Source organism: Macaca fascicularis, chromosome 4 (assembly GCF_037993035.2).
Source record: "Macaca fascicularis isolate 582-1 chromosome 4, T2T-MFA8v1.1".
In the NCBI taxonomy this organism is placed as follows: domain Eukaryota; kingdom Metazoa; phylum Chordata; class Mammalia; order Primates; family Cercopithecidae; genus Macaca; species Macaca fascicularis.
This window is the reverse complement of record NC_088378.1, coordinates 139905467-139920201: the sequence shown is the minus strand read 5'-3', so window position 1 is coordinate 139920201 and position 14735 is coordinate 139905467. Positions and strand designations below refer to the sequence as shown.

General features: G+C 49.1%; 1 protein-coding gene across 2 annotated transcripts; it reads right to left on the bottom strand.

The window, feature by feature from the left end:
* Nucleotides 1-1195: 1195 nt before the first annotated feature.
* On the bottom strand, nucleotides 1196-12863 carry LSM2 (LSM2 homolog, U6 small nuclear RNA and mRNA degradation associated). 2 transcript variants are annotated; one of them, XM_005553471.4, is made up of 5 exons: nucleotides 12634-12863; nucleotides 11958-12025; nucleotides 2258-2288; nucleotides 1784-1843; nucleotides 1196-1682 (listed from the first exon to the last, which is right to left on the bottom strand). In XM_005553471.4, the coding sequence occupies exons 1-5, from the start codon at nucleotides 12634-12636 to the stop codon at nucleotides 1557-1559; spliced, it is 288 nt and encodes a 95-aa protein (XP_005553528.1). In that variant the 5' UTR covers nucleotides 12637-12863; the 3' UTR covers nucleotides 1196-1556. The 2 variants fall into 2 exon arrangements, with proteins under 2 accessions (XP_005553528.1, XP_005553527.2); XM_005553470.4 differs by lacking the exon at nucleotides 12634-12863 and adding an exon at nucleotides 12367-12619.
* Nucleotides 12864-14735: the final 1872 nt, after the last annotated feature.

Here is a 14735-nt window from a genome sequence, read left to right as displayed (position 1 = left end):
TCAATCCCAGGACTTTGGGAGGCCAAGGCGGGCGGATCACCTGAGGTCAAAAGTTCCAGACCAGCCTGGCCAAGATGGTAAAAGCCCGTCTCATGCCTGTAATCCCAGCACTCTGGGAGGCCGAGGCGGGTGGATCACAAGGTCAGGAGTTCAAGACCAGCCAGGCCAAGGTGGTGAAACCCCATCTCTACTAAAAATACAAAAATTAGCCAGGCGTGGTGGCGGGCGCCTGTAATCCCAGCTACCCCGGAGCCTGAGGCAGGGAATTGCTTGAACCCTGGAGGTGGAGATTGCAATGAGCCAAGATGGTGCCACTGCACTCCAGCTTGGAGACAGAGCTGGAGTATTTGTAAAAATACAAAAATTAGCCAGGTGTGGTGGCACACACCTGTAATCCCAGCTACTTGGGAGGCTGAGGCAAGAAAATCACTTGAACCTGGAAGCGGAGATTGCAGTGAACTAAGATCATACCACTGCACTCCAGCCTGGGTGACAGAGTGAGACTCCATCTCAAAAAAAAAAAAAAAAAAAAAAAAAATTAGCCGGGCATGGTGGTGGGCATCTGTAATCCCAGCTACTCGGAGCTGAGGCAGGAGAATCACTTGAACCAGGAGGCGGAGGTTGCAGTGAGCCAGACCACACCAGTGCACTCCACCCTGGGCGACAGAGCAAGACTCCCATCTCAAAAACAAGAAAAGGAGGGTCATGCTAGATGGTCTCTAACGGTCCCTTAAGGCTGAGAAGTCTCATCTGTTATCATGAACTCTTTGCTGAATGAGTGAATGAAGTTTAGTAATTCCCAGTCACAACTTTTCTCCAAAATATAAATTACATCACTTGTATTTATCTTCTGTACATATTCAGAAAACATGTACTGATTTGGTTGGATTGGCGAAGTCCGGTAGCATGAAGTGCATCTTATAACACTGTCACATTAATGGAAGGACACCAAGCACTCCAGTTGCAGGTATGGTATAAGCAAAAGGCCAGAGGGAGAACATGCAGGTAGGGGCATGTTGGGGAAACATGGTGAACAGCAACTGTATTATATGCTTTATACCAAGGAGAGTAGTGGGAAGCTGAGTTGGATTCTTGGCTGGGTTAATGGAGAGTAACAGGGACTTGGATGAATTTGACATCCTTTTCCACATCCCAGCACCCTGCCCAACACACAGTAACAGAACCAAAACACGAATTTGCATCATAAATTTTATTCCCGATGCGGGACAGATTCCTTCCATCCCCAAATGAATCACATGCTGCCCTGGAAAGACCTAGGAAACTCTCCTACCATCTCCAGGGAAGTAGTGAGAAAGGCAGGTGCTGGGGACTGGGAAGGCTTTGAAGTTTCCCAGCCTACTTATCCTCCCCTTCTCAAGAGAGGATAGCTGTTCCCTATTATTCCTCTCATCCACTCATCCCTTAAAAAAAACCCACAAAACCATCATTAGTAAAAAAACAAAACCCCTTCAAGTATTCGGGGTTAGGGGTTCTGGGCTGGGACTTGGGGTTACAGGTCACCAATAAAAGAGGGAGGGGAAGAGGAGGAGGAGCCATCACTGTTTCTGCTGCAGGGCTTCTTTCCTTGCCGCATCCTGCAGCAACTGTGTGTCGACCTCGTCTGCTGGCAGCTGCACATATCGGACCACTGAGCCCCGAATGAAGCAGTTCTTCACTGATAACTAGACAAAGATGGACAAATGTGAAAACACCCTTAAAAATGTCCTCTAACCACCCAGAGGCCTCCTGCTTTATTTCCTCTTCTCCACAGACCCCAACTTACCATGTGAGGATATTTCTCAGGGTCTGTGACACTGATGTCAGTTAGTTTGATGTTGAGATACTAGGAAAGGAAGATGAACACCATTATTATTTATTTATTTATTTATTGAGACAGAGTTTTGCTCTTGTTGCCCAGGCTGGAGTGCAAGGGCACCATCTTGGCTCACTGCAACCTCCGCCTCCTGGGCTCAAGCGATTTTCCTGCCTCAGCCTCTCTGGAGTAGCTGGGATTATAGGGATGCGCCACAATGCCCGGCTAATTTTTTGTATTTTTAGTAGAGACAGGGTTTCACCATGTTGGTCAGGCTTGTCTTTAACTCCTGACCTCAGGCCTCGGCCTCTCAACATGCTGGGACTATAGGCATGAGCCACCACACCTGGCCGAATAACACCATTATTAACCCTAGAGACATGATGTAAGAACCCAACCCTCTCCTTCCCCAGGAACCAATTCTGGGCCTTTACTATATCTCACCTGATCCACAGAATGGAGGGTTCCACAGATGCTGTCAAGGGCAGAGGGAGAGAAGAATCAAATTAGTTTATAACAAAGTCAACATAGAGGTGACTTCAGAGCTGGGATGAGAACATGACTGGGAGAAGTCAAGGACTTGAAGTCAGAAAAAGGTACAACCAAAAGGGGAAATTCCTAAGCCCTGGAGTAGGAAAGACGGCTAACAGAGTAGTTTATTTTCAACCCGACATCCCGACATCTCCTCTCCCTACACCAATCCAATTTTCTTTTTTTTTTTTTTTGAGACGGAGTCTCGCTCTGTCACCTAGGCTGGAGTACAGTGGCACGCACGATCTCAGCTCACTGCAAGCTCCACCTCCTGGGTTCACACCAGTCTCCTGCCTCAGCCTCCCGAGTAACTGGGACTACAGGCGTCCTGCTAATTTTTTGTGTTTGTAGCAGAGACGGGGTTTCACCGTGGTCTCGATCTCCTGACCTCGTGATCCACCCGCCTTGGCCTCCCAAAGTGCTGGGATTACAGGCATGAGCCACCGCGCCGTTTTTTTTTTTTGAGACGGAGTCTTGCTCTGTCACCCAGGCTGGAGTCCACTGGCACGATCTCAGCTCATTGCAAGCTCCGCCTCCCGGGTTCATGCCATTCTCCTGCCTCAGCCTCTGGAGTAGCTAGGACTACAGGCCCTCACCACCACGCCCAGCTAATTTTTTTGCATTTTTAGTAGAGACAGGGTTTCAGCACGTTAGCCAGGATGGTCTCAATCTCCTGACCTCGTGATCTGCCCGCCTGGGCCTCCCAAAGTGCTGGGAGGGATTACAGGCGTGAGCCACCGTGCCCGGCCCCCTTTTTTTTTTTTTGAAATGGAGTCTCACTGTCGCCCAGGCTGAAGTGCAGTGGTGTGATCTTGGCTCACTGCAACCTCAGCTTCCCAGGTTCAAGTGATTCTCCTGCCTCAGCCTCCTGAGTAGCTAGGACTTCAGGCGCACGCCATCATGCCCGGCTAATTTTTTATTTTTAGTAGAGATGGGGTTTCACCATGTTGGCCAGGCTGGTCTTTAACTCCTGACCTCAGGCAATTTGCCCACCTCAGCTTCCCAAAGTGCTGGGATTACAGGTGTGAACCACTATGCCCGGCCAAACCAACCTATTCTTCATAGCTACCATTAAACAACTGGTAAAGGCTAGACGTGTGTTCTATATAGTATTTGTAATCTTTACAGCATCTTTTGAAGTAGTTACTACCTTAGGGGCTAAGAGAGGTTGTTTTAAACTTTCTGAGTTTAGAACAAACAGGAACTTCAGTCCAAGTCTGTCTGACTCCCAAAACCATCAGCTTTTTTTTTTTTTTTTTGTGAGACAGGGTCTCACTCTGTGACCCAGGCTGGAGTGAAATGGCGTGATCATGGTTTATTGCGGCCACTTGAGTAGCTATGATTACAGGCGTGAGCCACCATGCCCAGCTGATTTTTTTTTTTTTTTTTTTTTTTTTTGTAGAGAAAGGGTCTCACTGTGAATGTCGCCCAGGCTAGCTATTTTCAAACATTTATTGCTTTGGAACCAGAGCCCCATATGTAGATAAAGGTAGGCGGCATTACTTTTTTTTTTTTTTTTTTTTTTTTTTTGAGACGGAGTCTCGCTCTGTCGCCGAGGCTGGAGTGCAGTGGCCGGATCTCAGCTCACTGCAAGCTCCGCCTCCCGGGTTTACGCCATTCTCCTGCCTCAGCCTCCCGAGTAGCTGGGACTACAGGCGCCTGCCACCTCGCCCGGCTAGTTTTTTGTATTTTTTAGTAGAGATGGGGTTTCACCGTGTTAGCCAGGCTGGTCTCAAACTCCTGACCTGGTGATTCACCCGTCTCGGCCTCCCAAAGTGCTGGGATTACAGGCTTGAGCCACCGCGCCCGGCGGCAGCATTACTCTTGATGATCCAGGCACGAGTGATGTCCTCTCCATTCTCCAATCCTCGAGCCCCTTAAAATGCTATTTGAGGAATGCTATCAAAACACCAGCGCTCTTTGAGAGAATGGTGCAAAAATTTAAAAAAACACCCTTTGGCTGGGCACCGTTGCTCAAGCCTGTAATCCCAGCACTTTGGGAGGCTGAGGCAGGAGGATCGCTTGAAGCCAGCTGCAGAACAGTCCAGACAACACAGCAAGACTTCATCTCTAAAGTTATAAAAGAAAATAATTGTGTCCGGGCATGGTGGCTCACGCCTATAGTCGCAGCACTTTGGGAGGCTGAGGCGGGTGAATCACGAGGTCAGGTGTTTGAGACCAGCCTGGCCAACATCGTGAAACCCTATCTCTACTAAAAATACAAAAAATTAGCTGGGCATAGTGGCGGACGCCTGTAATCCCAGCTACTCGGGAGACTGAAGCAGGAGAATCACTTGAACCAGGTAGGCGGAGGTTGCAGTGAGCCGAGATCGAGCCACTGCACTCCAGCCCAGGTGACAGAGTGAGACTCCATCTCAAAATAAATAAATAAATAAAAATAATCATAATAAATAGCAGTTTTAAAAATGTCCTTATCTTGCCAAAAATAAAGTTAGCAGTTCTCTGTTGGGACTCCAATTTTTGTTAAAATTCTGAAAGTCTTTAAAACCCAGCGTCCAGGCCATGCACAGTGGCTCATGCCTATAATTCTAGCACTTTAAGAGGCCAGGGTGGGCGGATCACTTGAAGCCAGGACTTTCAGACCAGCCTGGCCAACACGGCAAATCCTCATCTCTACTAAAAATATAAAAATTGTCCGGGTGCGGTGGCTCATGCCTGTAATCCCAGCACTTTGGGAGGCCGAGGCGGGCAGATCACAAGGTCAGGAGATCAAGACCATCCTGGCTAGCACTGTGAAACCCTGTCTCTACTAAAAATACAAAAAATTAGCCAGGCGTGGTGGCATGCACCTATAGTCCCAGCTACTCAGGAGGCTGATGCAGGAGAATCGCTTGAACCCGGGAGGCGGAGCTTGCAGTGAGCCGAGATCCTACCACTGCACTCCAGCCTGGGCGACAGAGCCAGACTCTGTCTCAAAAAAACAAAACAAAACAAAACAAAACAAATTAGCCGGGCATTGTGGTGTGTACCTATAATCCCAGCTACTCAGGAGGTGAGGCATGAGAATCACTCGAACCCAGAAGGAAAAGAAAAAAAAAATTTTAAACTAAATATAAAAATACAAAAATTAGCTGTGTGTGGTGCACGCCTGTAGTCCTCACTATACAGGAGGCTGAGGCACGAGAATCACTTGAATACAGGAAGTAGAGGTTGCAGTGAGCCAAGATCACGCCACTGCATTCCAGCCTGGGCGACAGAGTAAGGCTCTGTCTCAAAAAAAAAAAAAAAAGAAGCGGCCGGGCGCGGTGGCTCAAGCCTGTAATCCCAGCACTTTGGGAGGCCGAGATGGGCAGATCACGAGGTCAGGAGATCGAGACCATCCTAGCTACGGTGAAACCCCGTCTCTACTAAAAAATACAAAAAACTAGCCGGGCGAGGTGGCGGGCACCTGTAGTCCCAGCTACTCGGGAGGCTGAGGCAGGAGAAAGACGTAAACCCGGGGGGCAGAGCTTGCAGTGAGCTGAGATCCAGCCACTGCACTCCAGCCTGGGCGACAGAGAGAGACTCTGTCTCAAAAAAAAAAAAAAAAAGAATATAAAAGAAAGACCCACCTAAATATGCTATAGAAATTAATTTAAATGAACTAGTACAATACTGGGCAATCATTATTATTTTTTGAGATAGAGGGTGAGTCTGCCTAAAAACAAAAACAAACACCCAGTATCTCAAACCCACTGCCTCAGTCATGTTCTCACCATATTGCTGGCTGCTGAAAAACATGTGACAGCACCCCACCATCTCCATTAGTGAAATAACATTTAGGAATTGCACAAAGTGGTGTCTTTTTTTTTTTTTTTTGAGACGGAGTCTCTCTCTGTCGCCCAGGCTGGAGTGCAGTGGCACGATCTTGGCTCACTGCAAGCTCCGCCTCCCAAGTTCCAGCAATTGTTCTGCCTCAGCCTCCCGAGTAGCTGGGACTGCAGGCACCCACCACCATGCCCAGCTAATTTTTTGTATTTTTAGTAGAGACGGGGTTTCACCGTGTTAGCCAGGATGGTCTCAATCTCTTGACCTCGTGATCCACCCGCCTCAGCCTCCCAAAGTGCTGGAATTACAGGCGTGAGCCACTGCGATCGGCCGTGGTGTCTTTTTATTAAGTCCCTTAAGGAGGAGGAAATACATAGCACAAAAGTGGTCTGACAGCAAGCATAAGAGAAAGAACTTTTGGCCAGGCGTGGTGGCTCACACCTGGTTTGGGAGGCCGAGGCGGGAGGATCACTTGAGGTCAGGAGTTTGAGACCAAGCTGGCCAACATGGTGAAACCCCATCTCCACTAAAAATACAAAAAAATTAGCTGGGAGTGGTGGTGTGCACCTGTAATCCCAGCTATTCAGGATGCTGAGGTGGAAGAATCATTTGAACCTGGGAGGCAGAGGTTGCAGTGAGCCAAGATCGCACCACTGCGCTCCAGCCTGGGCATCAGAGTGAGACCCTGTCTTAAGCAAAAAAAAGGAGAAAGATCTTCTTTCTCATCCCAACAGAAAAGTCACTTTAGAGCCACATACGTGTTGGCTCACACCTGCACTTTGGGAGGCTGAGGTGGGAGGATCACTTGAGTCCAAGAGTTCAAGACCAGCCTGGGCAACATGGCCAAGACCCTGTCTCTATGAAAATTTTTAAAATTAATATAAAAAGGCCAAGTGCAGTGGCTCACGTCTGTAATCCCAGCACTTTGGGAGGCTGCGGCGGGTGGATCATGAGGTCAGGAATTCAAGACCAGCCTGACGAAGATGGTGAAACCCCAAGTCTACTAAAAATACACAAATTGGGCTGGGCACGGTGGCTCAAGCCTGTAATCCCAGCACTTTGGGAGGCCGAAACGGGTGGATCACGAGGTCAGGAGATCGAGACCATCCTGGCTAACACGGTGAAACCCCGTCTCTACTAAAAAATACAAAAAACTAGCCGGGCGAGGTGGCGGGCACCTGTAGTCCCAGCTACTCGGGAGGCTGAGGCAGGAGAACGGCGTGAACCTGGGAGGCGGAGCTTGCAGTGAGCTGAGATCCGGCCACTGTACTCCAGCCTGGCGACACAGCGAGACTCCGTCTCAAAAAAAAAAAATACACAAATTAGCTAGGTATGGTGGCAGGCGCCTATAATCCCAGCTACTTGGGAGACTGAGGCAGGAGAATCACTTGAACCTGGACAGCAGAGGTTGCAGTGAGCCGAGATCGCGCCACTGCACTCCAACCTGGGCGACAAAGTGAGACGACGTCTCAAACAAAAATAGAAAAAAAAGAAGGCTGGGCACGGTGGCTCACTCCTGTAATTCCAGTACTTTGGGAGGCCAAGGTGGGTAGATCACAAGTCAGGAGATCAAGACCATCCTGGCCAACATAGTGAAACCCCCTTCTCTAATAAAAATACAAAGATTAGCTGGACGTGGTGGTGCATGCGTATAATGCCAGCTACTCGGGAGGCTGAGGCAGGATAATCACTTGAACCAGGGAGTTGGAGGTTACAGTGAGCTGAGATAGTGCCATTGCAGCCTGGCGACAGAGTGAGACTCGTCTCGGGGGGAAAAAAAAAAAAAAAAGGAAAAAAAGAAAAAGAAATGTTACTGGGGCCGGGCACGGTGGCTCATATCTGGGATTCCAGTACTTTGGGAGGCTGGGGCAGGCAGATCACGAGGTCAGGAGTTGGAGACTAGCCTGACTAACATGGTGAAACCCTGTCTCTACTAAAGATACAAAAAATTAACCAGGCGTGGTGGCGTGTGCCTGTAATCCCAGCTACCAGGGAGGCTGAGTCTGGAGAATTGCTTGAACCCAGTAGGCGGAGGTTGCAGTGAGCCGAGATCGCATCATTGCACTCCAGCCTGGGTGACAGGGCACGAATCTGTCTCAAAAAAAAAAAAAAGGTATTTTAGGGCCTAGGGTTATAACACAACAGTCAGGCTTCCCAAATAAAAGGCCCAGTAAGGAGAAGAGAATCAAAAACAAGTCATCACACCAAATTGCCTAAGACTGCTAGTGATTTCCATACTTGTCTTGCTCTGTGTCCCCAATCTATACACATCGATACCACCTGCATGGCCAGTGCCACAAACGGAAACCTCTGTTCTAAAATGCAACGGCCCTTAAGTTCCTCTCCTCACCATTCCCTGCCATGTCAACGTGTAACCCACGAAGAAATTAAATCACATAGAAATGTGGAAGACAACCAGGCACATGGCACATGCCTGTAATTCCAGCACTTTGGGAGGCCAAGGTGGCAGGACTGCTTGAGCCCAAGAGTTTGAGACCAGCCTGGGCAACACAGTGAGACTCTGCCTCTCCAAATAATTAAAAAATTAGCTGGGCGTGGTGGCATGTAGCCCCACCTATTCAGGAGGCTGAATGAGCTATGACTGTGCCATTACACTCCAGCCTGGACAACACAGTGAGACCCCCATCTCAAAAAAATAAATGTGGAAGACACTTTTGGGAAGAGAATACAATTGACCCCATCTTTCTAAAGGATAACGAGATAATAGGTATCAATATTTTAAATGTACTTTTTTTTTTTTTTTTTGAGATGGAGTCTCAGTCTGTCGCCCAGGCTGGAGTGCAGTGGCCTGATCTCAGCTCACTACAACGTCCGCCTTCTGGGTTCAAGCAATTCTCCTGCATCAGCCTCCCGAACAGCTGGGATTACAGGCACACAACACCACGCCTGGCTGATTTTTGTATTTTTAGTAGAGATGGGGGTTTCACCATATTGGACAAGCTGGTCTCAAACTCCTGACCTCAGGCATCTGCCCGCCTTGACTTCCCAAAGTGCTGGGATTACAGGTGTGGGCCACTGCATCTGGCCTAAATGTACATATCATTTAAAGGACTGTACAGATAAGTACAGGGCCAGGCATGCTGGCTCATGCCTGTAACCCCAGCACTTCGGAAAGCTGAAGCAAGAGGATTGCTTGAACTCAAGAGTTTGAAACCAGCCTGAGTAACAAAGCGAGACACTGTCTCTAATTTTTAAATAAATAAATATTATTTTAAGAAAGAAAATAGGACTAGGTGCAGTGGCTCACACCTGTAATCCCATCACTTTGGGAGGCCAAGGCGGGTGGATCACAAGGTCAAGAGTTCAAGACCAGCCTAGCCTAGATGGTGAAACCCCTTCTCCACTAAAAATACAAGAATTAGCTAGGCATAGTGGTGGACGCCTGTAATCACAGCTACTCGGGAGGCTGAGGCAGAGAATTGCTTCAGCCCAGGAAGCGGAGGCTGCAGTGAGCCGAGATCGCGCCACTGCACTCCAGCGTAGGTGACAGAGACTCCATCTCAAAAAAAAAAAAAAAAAAGCCAGGCGCAGTGGCTCACGCCTGTAATCCCAGCACTTTGGGAGGCCGAGGCAGGCGGATCACAAGGTCAGGAGATCGAGACCATCCTGGCTAACACGGTGAAACCCCGTCTCTACTAAAAATACAAAAATTAGCCAGGTGTGGTGGCAGGCGCCTATAGTTCCAGCTGCTGGGGAGGCTGAGGCAGGAGAATGGCATGAACCCGGGAGGCAGAGCTTACAGTGAGCAGAGATCACACCACTGCATTCCAGCCTGGGCGACAGAGCGAGACTATCTCAAAAAAAAAAAAAGAAAAAAGAAAAAGAAAAAAGCTGGACATAATCATATTTCTGTTCTGTATCACTTACTAGTTTTGTAGACTTGAACAAGTGGTATAGCTGATCTAAGCCTCAGTTTCCTCATATGTATAACAGCAATAGTACATATTACTAAGGAGTGTTTGAGAAATCAATCAATAAATGTATTCAGAATAGTGCTTAGTCAATAGGTCTTCAGATATTATTTTTCTTTCCTTAAGCACCTATCATACAACTGGCCTATACTAGGTATTAGATACACAGTAGCATATCTAATACGTAGGTTTCACCATGTTGGCCAGGCTGGTCTCAATCTCTTGACCTTGTGATCCACCCACCTCAGCCTCCCAAAGTGCTGGGATTACAGGCATGAGCCACCATGCCCAGCCTATGGCCTGTTCTGTTTTTTTGTTTATTTTTTTGAGATGGAGTCTCGCTCTGGTCGCCCAGGCTGGAGTGCAGTGGTGCCATCTTGGCTCACTGCAAGCTCCACCTCCTGGGTTCATGCCATTCTCCTGCCTCAGCCTCCCAAGTAGCTGGAACTACAGGCGCCCGCCACCACACCAGGCTAATTTTTTGTATTTTTAGTAGAGACGGGGTTTCACCATGTTAGGCAGGATGGTCTCAATCTCCTGACCTCGTGATCCGCCCATCTCGGCCTCCGAAAGTGCTGGGATTACAGGCGTGAGCCACTGCGCCTGGCCTGGCCTGTTCTTTTTTGAGACAGTCTTCCTCTGTCACCCAGGCTGGAGTAAAGTGGTACAATCATGGCTCACTGCAGCCTCGACCTCCTGGGTTCAAGTGATCCTCCCACCTCAGTCTCCCGAATAGCTGGGACTACAGGCATGTAAACCACATCTGGCTAATCTTTTATAGAAATGGTTCTATGTTGCCCAGGCTAGTCTCGACATCCTGGACTCAAGTGATCCTCCTGCCTCAGCCTCCCAAAGTGCTGAGATTACAGGTGTGAGCCACCATGGCCAGCCTAGTACTTACTCTTTATTTATTTTTTTTGAGACAGAGTCTCACTCTGTCACCCAGGCTGGAGTGCAGTGGCGTAATCTCAGCTCACTGCAACCTCTGCCACCCAGGTTCAAGCGATTTTCCTGCCTCAGCCTCCCAAGTAGCTGGGATTACAGGCACCTGCCACCATGCCTGGCTAATTTTTGTATTTTTAGTAGAGACGGGGTTTCACCATCTTGGCCAGACTGGTCTTGAACTCCTGACCTCGTGATTCACCCACCTCGGCCTCCCAAAGTGCTGGGATTACAGGCATGAGCCACACGTCCAGCCCATGAGCCACCACACCTGACCAGTATTTACTCTTTAAACTGTATATTGCTTTGTATTGTTTTCCAATACACAATACAATCCCCAAGCTTATCTGTAAATTTAAGGCACAAGGCATTTATTTATTGTTAAATTTTAAAATTTGTCTTAGAGATGGGGTCTTGCTCTATTGCCCTGGCTAGAGTGCAATGGAGTAATCACTGCTCACTGCAGCCTCAAACTCCTGGGCTCAAGCAATCCTCCCTCCTCAGTCTCCCAAAGTGCTGGGATTACAGGCGTGAGCCACTGCACCCCACCCATTTATTTCTTTTGTTTGTTTGAGACAGAGCCTCGCTCTGTCACCCAGGCTGGAGTGCAGTGGCGTGATCTGGGCTCACTGCAAGCTCTGCCTCCCAGGTTCACGCCATTCTCCTGCCTCAGCCTCCAAAGTAGCTGGGACTACAGGCGCCTGCCACCATGCCTGGCTAATTTTTTGTATTTTTAGTAGAGACAGGGTTTCACCGTGTTAGCCAGGATGGTCTTGATCTCCTGACCTCGTGATCCGCCCACCTCAGCCTCCCAAAGTGCTGAGATTACAGGCGTGAGCCACCGCACCCGGCCATTTATTTCTTCTGTACATATTCCACCTCACCCAGCCCTCAAATATTTCTCAAATTAAAGAGGTTCCAGGGCCCTGGGCACACCCACCCCCAACAGACTTGTTGGAACAGGTACCTACCTCAGGTCATTCTTGAGTTCCACGACCACATCCTTGCCCACAAGGGACTTGAAAAAAGAATAGAAGAGCTATTGGGAGAGAGGGGGAAAACCATCATGTGGGAAGGAACATGGTAGGGAGGAGTGTCCCTTGACAGTATTACCAAATACCGGTATTGTGAACCCCATTGCATCCCTAACAGTTCTCAAAATTTCACAGGAAAGAATAATTGGTTGAGAGGTGAAAGGCTGGAGCCCAAATTATTCTGCACACTGCATTGAGCCCATCACTTAAAGTCCCAGAGAGGCTCTGCCCTGCATACCTCGGCCTCCCCAGTGTGCTCTCTCAATCGACCACCTTTCTCGGGTACCTGCCCACTCCTTTCAATGAATTACAGAAAACATCCCACCCGCACCCTGCCGAAGCTTGCCTGGCAGAGAAGTGCTCTAAGGTCTAACTTTTCCGTCTCCCGCTGTCCCCACTGAATCTCTCTCAGGGTTGGGGTTTTTTTCCTCATCATGGAAAAAAAAATCCCATTTGCTCTCAGGTGTCTCCTCAACGAACTTGAGGAACAGGACTAACGATGAAGATAAAAACTCCGGACCTAACTCCAGCCTAGGGGGACAAAGGCCAGACCCCCCTGCCCCAACCGTCCGAGATCCCCGAGGGCGACCCCTTTTGACGTCACGGTACCCACCATGGTGCTGGCGCAGCGGGCAGCGGGCCGGAGCGAGAAAAGAGCCGGATGCTGAGACCAGGTCTGGGAGAACCGAAGCGCGAGCCCGCGCGTGGGGCGAGGCGGGACCGCGCAGGCGCAGCGGGAAGGGACGCAGAACCCTCCAAGCGCTGAAGGGTAAAGCGCGGCCGACTTGCGGCTGGGGAGCGCAAGCTGGGTAAAACCGAGGGGAGGAGGAAGCCGGGAAAGGGGCGGGGTTTCCTTCGTTCCGACTTCTTCCAGGGCCGGCCGGCTCCCATTGCGCAGGCGCGGACCCTAGCCTGGGCTGCTAGGCGGGTGGAGGCACTCGGCGTCTGAGCTCAAAAGGTTTTGTTTTCCATAACCCTGCCGTCCACAGCGTGATGTGTTCGTGCCCTCTACACACATCCTATCGAGAATTGTGGGGAGTTTGTGAAGATTATGAAGTGTGCACTTTTCTATATTTGTTAAAGTAAAAACATAAAATTCAAAAAATAAAATTAAAAAATGTTTTTAATCTTAAATTCAGCTGATAAAAAAAAAAAAGGCCGAGGGCGGTGGCTCACGCCTTCAATCCCAGCACTCTGAGAGGCCAAGGTGGATGGATTGTGTGAGGTCAGGAGTTCGAGACCAGGCTAGCCAACATGGTGAAGTCCCGTCTTCACTAAAAATACAAAAAAAATTAGCCAGGCGTGGTCGCGGGCGCCTGTAATCCCAGCTACTCGGGAGGCTGAGGAAGGAGAATTGCGTGAACCCGGGAGGTGGAGGTTGCAGGGAGCCAAGATGATGCCACTGCACTGCAGCCTGGGCGACAGAGCGAGACTCGTCTCAAAAAAAAAAAAAAAATTGGCCGGGCGCGGTGGCTCACGCCTGTAATCCCAGCACTTTGGGAGGCCGAGACGGGCGGATCACGAGGTCAGGAGATCGAGACCATCCTGGCTAACACGGTGAAACCCCGTCTCTACTAAAAAATACAAAAAAATAGCCGGGCGAGGTGGCGGGTGCCTGTAGTCCCAGCTACTCGGGAGGCTGAGGCAGGAGAATGGCGTGAACCCGGGAGGCGGAGCTTGCAGTGAGCTGAGATCCCGCCACCGCACTCCAGCCTGGGTGACAGAGAGAGACTCCGTCTTTAAAAAAAAAAAAAAAAAAAAAAATTGACCGGGCGCAGTGGCTGACGCCTATAATCCCGCACTTTGGGAGGCCAAGGCAAATGGATCACCTGAGGTCAGGAGTTCTAGACCAGCCTGGCCAACATGGCGAAATCCTGTCTCTACTAAAAACCCAAAAATTAGCCAGGTGTGGTGGCACGCGCCTGTAAACCCGGGAGGTATAAGTTGCAGTGAGTGGAGATCGTGCCATTGTACTCCAGCCTGGGCAACAACAGTGAAACTCTTGTCTCAAAACAACAACAACAACAAAATGTTGAGGCTTGTAAATCCCAGCATTTTGGGAGGCTGAGGCAGGAGGATCATTTGAACCCAAGAGTTACAGTGAGCTACGATCTCCCCACTGCATTCCAGCCTGGGCAAGACTCTGTCTATAAAAAAGAAAATTATAAAAAACAAAAAAATGTTGAGGAGTCCCAGAGATAAGGAGCTGGAGCACAAATTTTGGTTTTATCAAAGGTTACCAATAAATATATTTCTCCAAAGGAGCCAACCTCAATCTCCATATTTCTTACACACTTTTGCCAAGACTGTCCTGTAAAGGACTGAGTAAAAAGAGACTGTGGCTTACAGATGCAAATAACCCAGTCTAACATTTCACTGCCAAATGTTTCAAACACAGACAGAAATGCACAGTTACATATCATTCTAACTCATGTCCCCCAGGTTTTTATAAATGTATATTAGGACACAGGTAAAAGAAAACAAATTTTTTTGAGATGCAGTCTTGCTCTGTCATCAGGCTGGAGTGCGGTGCCACGATCTCAGCTCACTGCAACCTCCACAACCCAGGTTCAAGCAATTCCTCTGCCTCACCCTCCCGAGTAGCTGGGACTACAGGCGTGCACCACCATGCTCAGCTAATTTTTGTATTTTTAGTAGTGACGAGGTTTCACCATGTTGGGCAGGATGGTCTCGATCTCTTGACCTCATGATCCA